The following is a 12,148-nucleotide window of genomic DNA, read 5'->3' on the forward strand; positions in this document are numbered from 1 at the left end:
GATATTGATCCTGGAGCAAATCATGCAATAGCGTTGATCTTGGACCAAATCATGCATTAACGTTGATCCTGGACCAAATCATAGAATGATATTGATCCTGGACCAAATCATGCAATAGCGTTGATCCTGGACCAAATCATGCATTAACGTTGATCCTGGACCAAATCATAGAATGATATTGATCCTGGAGCAAATCATGCAATAGCGTTGATCTTGGACCAAATCATGCATTAACGTTGATCCTGGACCAAATCATAGAATGATATTGATCCTGGAGCAAATCATGCAATAGCGTTGACCCTGGACCAAATCATGCATTAACGTTGATCCTGGACCAAATCATAGAATGATATTGATCCTGGAGCAAATCATGCGATAGCGTTGTTCCTGGACCAAATCATGCATTAACGTTGATCCTGGACCAAATCATAGAATGATATTGATCCTGGAGCAAATCATGCAATAGCGTTGATCTTGGACCAAATCATGCATTAACGTCGATCCTTGACCAAATCATAGAATGATATTGATCCTGGAGTAAATCATGCGATAGCGTTGACCCTGGACCAAATCATGCATTAACGTTGATCCTTGACCAAATCATAGAATGATATTGATCCTGGCCCAAATCATGCAATAGCGTTGATCCTGGACCAAATCATGCATTAACGTTGATCCTGGACCAAATCATAGAATGATATTGATCCTGGAGCAAATCATGCGATAGCGTTGTTCCTGGACCAAATCATGCATTCCAATAAGGGTTGATTTTGGACCAAATCAATATGACTACTACTCGTAGGAAGACAAAAATATATTGGTTATTTCACAGTCATTGACAGCCATGGGTCTTCTTTTGGACAGGAATTGCATATATAAGGAACGTAAAGCACAGTCTGTAGGGCGTACACACTTGTAATAATCTTACGTTTTATATGATTATTTAAATCCACGGGCTTTGTAGCAATACCATTTGCGCGTTAAAAGTATCGATTATTTTATTACGTTTGGTGTCCCTTCATTCAATGTAGCTCTGTTTATCCATGGCGATATAATATAAATGTATATCGGAATAGTGCCACGATAATTAAATTAAATTAAATTAAATTCATTAACCTTCAAAGCGCGGCTCAAGCACTATATTTGAATGCCCCATGTTCACACAGTACATATTATAAGTGCATGACCATATCGGTAGAGGTACAGTGTACATTTGTGTGAGAATTACTGTTTACATACCAGGTGTGTTTCTCCTCGTTGTCTGAGTGCTGGCGCCCCTCTCAGCAGTATGGTTACACCTGCGTGTCTGCGATCTCATAATTCTTTGTAAAAACGTCTTGATTTGAAACGAGAGGATGTTCAAGTTTGGCGGTTATACAGTTTTAAAGTTCTCGGTTTATTGCGACTCAGTTTGCCCATTACACAAACGTATCTACACATTGATGAAACACATATATATAAATACGTATACTTTATTTTGTATTTTTATTGTATTTATTCGTTAATAACATATTTAACCGCTCGACAATCTGTCCCCGCCAAGCAATGACGAGAAGGCCCCAAACTTTCACATTATCATAGTGGATAATTATAGCACGTACTTGTTCTTCTTTAATTCCTTTTTATAAAGCATCAGTTCATGCTATCTCCATGGTAACCAAGTTAGTAAATGATCCAAAACGCTCCTTCAAATGAGCCCCATGCCAGTTTAGTGTAACCAAAGAGTATGATGTCATTTTATTTTTTCGGCACTCAGTTATTTTGCTTTAAACTAATGTGTACATTATAATCCATCCGAAACAGATATCATGTAATATATACGAAATCATAATGACGTCACGAGTTTGAGTCATTAGACTCACAATTATTTGTATTGACCATTCTATAGCCATGATGACCAACTATTTATTCTTTCCAATAAATCTATATTACAACGCATTACAAAAACACGGGGGTTTTCCTACACACTAATGCCCGAGTCCAATATGGTGAAGTGTTTGTTTCATATATTACATTACATGATGCACCTGGGTCGATACTGTACGCGTACACACGGCAGCATACTAATAACGCAAGTCACTGTCGCGAGGAACATGCTGCTCTGTGTACAGTCCACGATATGTATAGTCACGTGATTACCATTCCCGGTACCCACTACTTGTACACGCAGTTGGAGACAATTTTTATGCCAACAAATGCAGGTACTCAATATAACGAAAATAAAAACACCAGAAAAATAACACGAGTATGTGCTCAATTGCGAAATACGAATGAGTGTGCGGCTGTTGACTTTGGCAGAGAGCGTTCAGTCCCAGGTACTTAGTGGTGTGCGATTTCCAGGGTTGGCAAAATACACATAAGTATATTTCATTTTTTTTACGAGTACATTGTTTGCAGAGCGGTGTTGCTATGAAACGGGTATATGTACATAGTGAATTGTCCAATTTATTTCCTAGATTAGCACACAATCAGGCATTGATTTTTATATCATTTTTTTTACAAAGTCGTTTTCAGTCACTTTGTTACTGAGGACACACGTGGCACTGGCAAAAATGTGAAGCCATACATTAACATCGATGTCAAAATAATTGCACGAGTGGGTGGAAGTGAAATAACGTCGATGTTAGTCAAATTCAGTTTCGATATTCTAATAGATTTAACTTGCATTTTAACAAACACGGATACAGTATTAAACAAATTGTGTTCCACCTTCACAGCTACCCGAATATCGAAATAAACAAATATGAATGCCACATGGATACCATAATTTGGGATACGCTGGCAGTCATGTGACAACGTCATCCCTCGTATATTTTGAAACAGTGAACGTTGTTGAACGTGGACATGAGAAATGAACGTCGCGTGTTTTATGAATTCATGGCACATGTCATTAATAGTAAGTTTGATGGTCACTGGAGCGTCCGTGTGTTTCAAACAATCACCAATCGGAACCTGGTGTCACAGGGATTTGAAAAGGTGCCTGATTATAGTCTGTCGAATGACAGCAAGATGAAACCTAGGTGATTTGGCGTTTTAGTGAGATGGAGCAGTGTACGCGACACCATTGTATGAAACCCTCGCACAATATAGGATTAAGTTTCACCATGTTAATAGTTGTTGATTGTAACAAGACCATGCCCCGAGCAGTCCATTTATCATACGTATTATCATATCAACTATAGGCGTCATGAATACAAATCACATTATATTGTCGTTGTTCGGGGAATGCGAATATTTTAATTTTCATTTCAATTCTACGTCAGGGAAATTAAAAAAAAGATATACATGACAAATGAGTTGAGGCGATTCATCATCGCGCCGTATCACGTGACATACAACTCCCTAAGACCAAATACATCAAACTTGTATAAATAATTATGCAAGGTTCTTAAATCTTTCTCTTATAACACTCACTTTAATCTCTGTCAAATAATTTGTCTAGGTCATATTACAACCTGGTACAATTAATGGACTGCTACAAAAAAGTATGGTTGAAGATTGAAGAGATGGCCAATTTTAACTCGAGGCGGTTCCTTCAGTCAGACCAAACGGGTCGTCTAAAGTTACGGCGGCACAATAAGTCCACATGTAAATTAACATTTGGTCAGATCTGAACTTGAACTAGAGACTCTATTCTCGGCGATGCATTTTTCTTTATTGTAAATTCATTTGAAACGAAACAGATTGTGAATTTATTAATAAATGTCACCTCATTAATGGTAAGTAATTTTAAATTGTATACATCATATACAAAAACTGCCATATGGGTGTCCACGGACAGTAGTAGCCAGGTTTTGTTCCATTTATATTTCTTTTTTCAATAAACACTGCATTTGATCACTATAAATAGTCTCCCATGCACCACGACGGTACAGGATAATTGACCACATCTCATTTATATCCATTGTTTCTGACATGCAAGACAGACAAGGTCGCTTCTAGTTTCTTATAAGGGTACACTTCGAAATGAGTTCAGTTTGGTTCAGGTGCAGTCTGCGCGGCAAATGAAGGCACGTCGCTGTCAGAAGCTTGCAAGGCGCAGCTGTCGTTCGGTGCATGTACTCTAATATTGATACGTATTATACAATAATTTTTAATCGGAGTGTGTTCTTGTTCGTCAATGCATGAAGCTAGATGCAACACGATGTATACTGCTTCGGGGGAAGACAAAATTAACGTATGCAAAGTAGATACTTATTATGTCGGTCGGTCAAATGCAGTAGAGCAATGTGCCAAATTAGTAAACAGTACAAGAGCAGGCAGTGTACCGCCTTGACCTCGCGTTCTACGACACACAAGAAGTCTGATATTCACAGAAATGACAAATCTAAAAGTTACACAATTAATTTCTCTATACACACTTCCTCGGCAGACTTTCGCGGCCGGGAATAAAAGAAGCGAGAAAATTGTGCGATTGCTAATGCAATACAATTATTTTATAAAAATAGTTACAATCTTCCTTGTGTTTTTTTTAGAGATAAACAAAATTGAGCTATTTAAAGGTCTAGACGGCAGCGTGCGAGATATATGCCAAGTTGTGTCGGGGAACGATAATCGCATTCCGAATGTATGTCACGTGACGTTGAGCCATCTGGCGCGCGTGGACGACACCAATGTATCATGGAAATGGAGACTGTGGTTGAAAATAACCCCAGTAGTATCAAATATTATGCAAGTTATAAACTGTATTCAAGTTAAAGTCGTTTCAGTCGGGAATCTACCGTGACGCCGGTTCACACTTTTTACAAAACGGGAAATTCCAAGCCATGGTTATGTTCTACAAGTATGTCTTTATAATTTAGTGATAAGATTGTAGTTTTTTGTCACCGTCTACATCTGCATTCTGTAAAAATAAAAACACGAACACATCACTGTGGAATTGACGCTCGAACCCATACTTCGCGAACTGCATTCCACCTAGTTTGAGTTTGAGACGAAGCGATTGAAAAATAGAAAGCGGTGATAACTACACTGACACGGTAATATTAGAGTAAAAATTCAGTGTGGAGGAAATATAGTAAACAGGGAGAAATTATGCCTTCTGAATTTAAAACGCAATCAAATTGGTTGAAGCTCCCGTTTGCAAAAGCCAATAACGCGAAGAACACAAACATGACGCGATTCCCACAAGAGTTGTTATCAAGGTCATTGACCTGCGAGGCCTTCACCTCGTCACCTTAGCAGCGGCGCTGCTCAAGCAAGTCGCTGAAAACCCGCAATTCAAATGCCAGATGTCCGTTGCAACCCCCCCCCCCCCGCTCCTGCAGGTAAGCACGTGTGTTACAGAAAACTCGCGGAAATGGAGTTTTCATTTTGGCTAAAATCAAATACGTGGGTTACGTGTCCAGAGTTACCAAAACAACCATTCAGAAATAGGGTATGAAAATATAATGAAATATCAATGATTTCGATCAGACTGATATTGCAATGACTTCACTGACATGGAATGCAAACTCAAGTCCATTCTTAAATCTGTGAAAATACAAGTACCGTATTTGAACGCCCGAACAAAATGATTTTAATATTGTGCTTGGTCTTAGAAAGGGTATGAAAAAATGCTATTCATAACCACGTGCTTGGCACAAATTTCTAAAATCCAGTAACACGCATGCTATCCTAGCTTTTGGCCGAGTGCACCCCCATCGTTGGATAGGCCCCGAGGATATATAGTTGCTTCTTATAAGCAATAGCACCGAGAGGGCGGTATCATTGTTACTCAGTCTTGGAGAGAGTTGTTCAGAAGAAAAAACAACTCCGGTCGGTTTATGGCGGTATACAACTCCAACTCCAGGGCAGTTATTTTGGCAAATATAAAGAAGTATGTTTTTAGTTCTGTAGATTAGAGCAGTCGAGCTCACATTGAGGGGGAGGGGGGGGGGTGTTATCGTTCGTTCTTTTCCAGTCAGAATTAGTGAATTTTCTTAGTTGTCACGAAAACATCCACTGGAATGGTACTGTGATGCTCTTCACAAATATTACTAGAAGAAATTTCTAGAATACATAAGCGGGACAAGTGTGGAATAAAGACGTCCCAATTTCAAATTGGCTGGCATCCGAGATAAGACGTGATCAATATGAATTGCATAAACATAACACTGGTGGCGCCCTTCAAAGAAAGTCAAAGTAAAGAGCTTTACTTCTAGAGAAAGTTCCAAAATTGAAGCAAATAGACTGACATTAGTTTCATCAGAAAGAAAATCTACAATGCAGTCATGAAAGACAATGGTGGCGACTTCCTGCCCACAGTCATTCGCAGAGACCAAAATTGAATAAGCTAATGTACATCATATCATATTTGGACAGTCCAGTTGTATATTACTAAGTACTGTAAAATACTTTATTTTCGCTGAAGGAATGTTTCAGTGAAAATAAAATCCAGCGAATATACCTCTTTTCCTATATTTTACATTCAACTCGTCAAAAAACAGTAAAAATAAATTTCATACGAAACACCCAAAGTCTTTGCAGCAAAAATTAACTGCCAGCTAAAATTAAGTATTTTATAGTATCGGTATACAGCTACAGCACAAACTGTATGATGAAGCAGGACCCCCCAACTGTAACACTTACTCTACTGTATCACAATAGACATATTTTCGTGATTCAGTGAAAATCGGCAAATTTTGTAGCATTAAAATTTCTACACGAAATGGTGTGTCAGTGACTTTCGCAAAATTTTGTCTTTGCGGATGCCAGAGAATTATAAAATTGTAAACATTCCTAGCAGTGAAAAATAAACTGTTTACAGTATACTGTGGAATACTTTATTTTCGCTGGAATTAATTTTTGCTGAAAAGGCTTTTTGGGCGTTTTGCTTGGAATTTATTTTCACTGGTTTTTGATGAGTTTAATGTGAAATATAGGAAAAAAAGTATATTCGCTGGATTATATTTTCACGAAATCATCCCTTCAGCGAAAATAAAGTCTTCTACAGTATACATTACATTACATTAAGACTCTATGCAAAGTTAACAAACACAATCGTACAAAGTCGTAACACATTTTTCTTACAGTATTTAATAACCAATCAATCATACATCATTTGGAGAATTGGGTCCTCCAAAAATAAAAGTAATATAAAATAAGAAAAATATCATTTAATGACAAAATGTTATTCTGTTACCAGTCTTTGGTAAATTTGCAAAGTTCCAGATAACATTTGCACCGTCAGCAATGTGCCAATTAAAACCGTCTGATTTAACAAATATTCACTATATATACCTAAACTTCTTGTTAAAGAATGAAGAAAGGAAAAAAAACAAAAAACATTTTACATTTGCATCATAAAGAATTTGCTGCTTGGGTCATCTGTGATAGGAACACCACTTCAAGAATTTGCATATTTTGGTGAATTTTTGTACCTCTATCATAATTGACCTGACTTGCAAAATTGCGAATTGGCAAAGCAAATGTTGCGCTTGTGGTATCCAAATTCAATTCAATAATTTACAAACCTGCTCCAACGTATATAATGCATGTATTTCCTTAAAAATGAAAAAAACTGTCATACCAAGGAGATACAACCTCCACATACAAACTGCTTCTCTAAGTAGCTATCTATGATCTACATATTAATCAATGGATAATATTCACACACCTGGATTTACCACTTACATGTGTGAACACAAAAATGGAATACGCTGTCCTACCATCATCCAAACTACCATATTTATTTACAATGCTACTTATGTTTACCACAAACTTTAAATCTAATTTCTTGGCAAATCATTTCAAGTTTTCACTGCCCATATTGCTTGTATGATATTGATAACAAGAAAACAACATAAATGTATATATTTCAGTGATTAATTCAATCCATGATAGCCAACTTTTTCAAATACTACAGTATCATCATGCAGTTCCAGTATTACATTCTGGTTTCCTCAATTGGTGCACCAGAATTATTTCTCAAAATCACAAATTTCCTACATAGTTTGTAAAGGGAAAAGACATAATGTGTAGCACGTGCACATCAATTTGTTTTGTGATTCCAAACGACTTTAATACTATCTGGTCTGGGACATTTCTCAGACAAGCTTGGGTAAACTGTATTCAAACACGTGGTTGGGGTATCAATGTCCACCATTCAAAATGGCAACGACTGACAATGAATTATTTCCTACTTGTATCCGCTTATGTAACAGATATAAAGCAAACTCCTCAACAACTATACATCAAATACCTGCATTAATTTAAAACTCAACCAATCAGTTAATAAAAAACACACAATTACAATGCCCAACTCTGAAAGCGCTTCATGTCAACTTATTGTAGTAATTGTGGATAAATTATAGAAACAAAAAGAAAGCAATTACGTGTAAACTAATCAGTACATTTTATCAGTATTCCTCTTTATGTTATAAACGATAGACTGGCTGGCTGGCTGGCTGGCTGGCTGGCTGGCTGGCTAGAGTCAGACACTGCCAGTACAAATAATAATGGTGTATTCCAGACTTTTCAATCATTTACTATGGCAGTTTCTCTCTCTCAAAGTAATTAACGTGACATATGACTAATTAATGAGCCGTTATAATATTGTAAATTTCCTAATTAACCATGACAATAGGTGACAGCTTGTATTCAATTGTTAACTGTGTAAAAATACCATATCTGCTCTATTAGAAGCACACATGCTTGTGTTAAAACCATGTTAAAAGGTTAAAATTTACAAACCACATAGCGCGACATAAAACACACAATTTCAGTCTCTGTGCGCCTCTAGTCACCTTTCCACAATCCACTCTTTCCTTGTTTAAAAACGTGTTCTGTGGTTTGCACATGTTTTCTGTTCTGAATGCACTGACTTGCCAAAGGAAATAAAAAGACACCACAACTTTATCGCACAATAATTCACCTTACTGGTTATGGCAATGCAATTGGTATTGAATAGCAAGTTGCTGTATTGCTACTAGTGACAGAAAGATGTCAGAGTTGGGCAGTATGCTAAGAAAGTAAATACGATTTCATAACATTCTATAACCTGATATTGTATACACGATAATAGAAAGTGACAACAAATAAGAAAGCCTCACTTTCTAGGTTCTGGTAATTTATTGGTATATACATGTATTTTTGTATGTATTTTGAGTTGAACAGAGATGTGAAAACCTGAATAGTTCAACTACAATCCAATTCAATGTTTTTCCACATAATATCCCTAGAATAATAGTTGCAAGCCAGTTTGCTCATCAGCTGTTCAAGTTAAATGATTGGGTCAACGGGTCACAGTGTTCACAATTTTTTATTTTATTGTTCTGGTGGTGGTTGAAAAGAAGATCTGTCTGGATGGAAGGATGTGTGATGATTTCCTTTAAAAACATTCAGTCTCTGTTAATAGTTGTCTTGCCAAGTACTTGAAAGATGCGGTCAATTTAGCTGAAAAAGAGAAATAAAATAGGACTACAGCAAGAGTGCTTGCAGCCCCTTGTATGTTCTATATCACAATATGAGAATCATCAGATCTATGTTGTTTTCATTTGCCAGATTGTTGTCCTCCTGTGCTGGAATGCTGTGATCCATTACCCGAAACAGAGTTACCTAAATTAGAGTAAAAAAGGAAAAAAACATATTCAGAATAAAACATCTTATTGTTATAATAATCGTGACGAATTGTACATGAGATGATGGGCAAAGTTGAGAAGTCAACATAGAAATGTCAAAACTGAGAAACACTGAATTAAGCATTAATATTCATCTTTTCAAAAACCTTTCCAAACTAATTTTATCAGCAGATTTGAAATTTATTGGCTTCTAAAATTTTGACCAATCACAGAATTGTGCTGTTTTTTGTTTTGCAAAATTATTTTTTTTGGTGAACATATAGTACGACTGTTGTCAAGACATGGTGCCTGGTATGGAATGTTGGCACCTAATCTATGTATGCCTGTATATGGCAGCAGCCAGGGTTGTATGCCTCATGGGAAGTTGAAATGGCAATAAATTTGAATCAGTTTATGGCCAATTGACCATTGAAGGTAATAATAAGCAGTGATTTGGGAGCTATATTAAATGACCATTATTATTAGTCTCTGATTTTCTTTACACTAAAAATTCTACCAGTTCAAAATTTTCAACATTATTATTAAACCAATTATTTAAAAATGTTTTTTTCAGTATATAGAATAGTCAAGACTGAAGACAACCTGGATACTGTGCGAATGGTGGCGTTTAATGGACCTTCATCACAGGAATATCCAATGACATCATAGATATACAGACCATATAAACTCATACAAGCAAGTAATACTAATAGTTTGCATGCTACACTATATCTGCCACTCTTACCTGTAAAACTAAAGCCATAAGCTGCATACGCTGCAGCACTAGCAGCTGCAGCACCAGCCCGTGCACCAGCCATTGCTGCAGCACTATTAGCAGCTTTCTTGCGAGGCCTACCGGGTCCCCTGGACTTAGCAGCAATGGGCTTGATACGGGGCCTTCCTCTTCCTCGATGTGGTTTGACTGGTGTCTTGGGTGGCTGTACTTGTGCTTGTGTTGACGACACAGTAGGATTGGAGGTATTGGTGCCTAAAATAATAACAAAAAGGGCTCAATGAACTGTGTGACATCCAAGATAAAAAGGACCATAATGTCACATAAACTAATTTGAGTTGTGCACACTGATGTAAATCTATTCAGTGTCATCTCACTCTACCACTTCACATGTGATAAACATATAATCCCAAAGCCATAATCCTTATTAAGCTGATGTAAGCAGTCACTGGTGATTACGCATAATCCAAGCCATGATAAATACAGAACAAGTACTGTGGCACGATTGACAATGTACAGAGTCAACAGTGTTGCGTTTATTTGCTAAACGCATTATGTGGTTTATTTCAAGAATTTTATGCTACTGTCAATTAATTTTAGTAACGACCATGAGATATTTAATATTATCATTCCAATATGGGTCAGAGAAAGATACCACCACATTCATATTTATATATATATGGCAGCTCAGCATCCATGCATTCGCAATGTTTGTGCGAACATTCACTCCATATTCTCTATTATTATTGTAAATCGCTAACTGACACTCGTTAACTAATTGTATGAATTTGTAGTTTGTATTTATAATACACTTTTAATTTTTTTTTTTGTCTGTAAATAAATGATAATACTCAAATGTGTGTGTGTGTATATATATATATATATATATATATATATATATATATGAAGGGCTCCAACACGTTTGATGTCACAATGGGAAGTTTCAACGGGCAGAGACCTATGAACTTGTGGGCTGGTTCCTATTATCACAACTTCGAGCACGGTTAGGGAGGAACGTCCGGATCGGTCTCTACAGAGATGACAGTTTAGTCGCGAGCGAATAAGAAGATAGTCAACTTCCTTGATGTCACGCTAAACCTCGTTGAGGGTTCATACAGCCCCTTTACAAAGCCCAACGCCAACTTGGTATACGTGCACAAGGAAGTAACCACCCACCCGCCATCACAAAGAATATCCCAGCCGGGATTAACAGGCGATTATCATCAATATCATCAGATAAAAAGATGTTTGACATCACGACGCCACCCTACCAAAGAGCTCTACGCGAAAGTGGTTACAACCACCAAATAAAGTTTGAGCCCCCCACGGAGAAGGGTAAAACCCACCATATAGCTGCAACATCCGTAACAGCATCGGCAAGCGATTCCTGAATTTAATTGATAAGTGCTTCCCGACTGGCAATAATCTCAGGAAAATGTTCAACTGAAATACCATCAAAGTCAGCTATAGCTGTATGAACAATATAAGAATACCATCAACAGTAAAAACAAACGACAACTCACGACTGATAAGAGCACCACAACTGATAAAACGAAAGTCAACAAACTATGCAATTGTCAGAAAAAAAACGCATGTCCACTGGACGGGAAGTGTTTGCAGTCCGGCGTGATATACCAAGCGGAAGTTATGCAATTAGACAAACAAACTAGCAAAACGTACGTCGAGCTCACTGGAAATGAATTCAAAACAAGGTACAGAAACCACACTGCCTCATTTCGTAATCAGGCATCTAGAAATGCGACAGAACTAAGTAAAAATGTTTGGTCACTCAAAGAAAAAAATATTGAGCATAGAATAACATGGAAAATTCTTGCTCGTGGTAGCCCGTACAGTAACTCCAGCAAACGATGTATTC

At 37.2% G+C, this 12,148-nt stretch overlaps 1 protein-coding gene across 1 annotated transcript in view; it reads right to left on the reverse strand.

The window, feature by feature from the left end:
* Positions 1 to 6,994: 6,994 nt before the first annotated feature.
* LOC100367350 (chromatin-remodeling ATPase INO80) overlaps positions 6,995 to 12,148 on the reverse strand; it is a 59,940-nt gene continuing 54,786 nt past the window's right edge. The window contains exons 31-32 of the mRNA XM_085492609.1: positions 10,285 to 10,527; positions 6,995 to 9,537 (exon numbers count right to left, since the gene is read on the reverse strand). Of these exons, the coding sequence (XP_085348735.1) occupies positions 9,473 to 9,537; positions 10,285 to 10,527 (308 nt within the window). The 3' untranslated portion in view covers positions 6,995 to 9,472. The remainder of the gene's footprint in view (positions 9,538 to 10,284; positions 10,528 to 12,148) is intronic.

The sequence above is a fragment of the Saccoglossus kowalevskii genome, chromosome 2 (genome assembly GCF_978046115.1).
Source record: "Saccoglossus kowalevskii chromosome 2, keSacKowa6.1, whole genome shotgun sequence".
In the NCBI taxonomy this organism is placed as follows: Eukaryota; Metazoa; Hemichordata; class Enteropneusta; family Harrimaniidae; genus Saccoglossus; species Saccoglossus kowalevskii.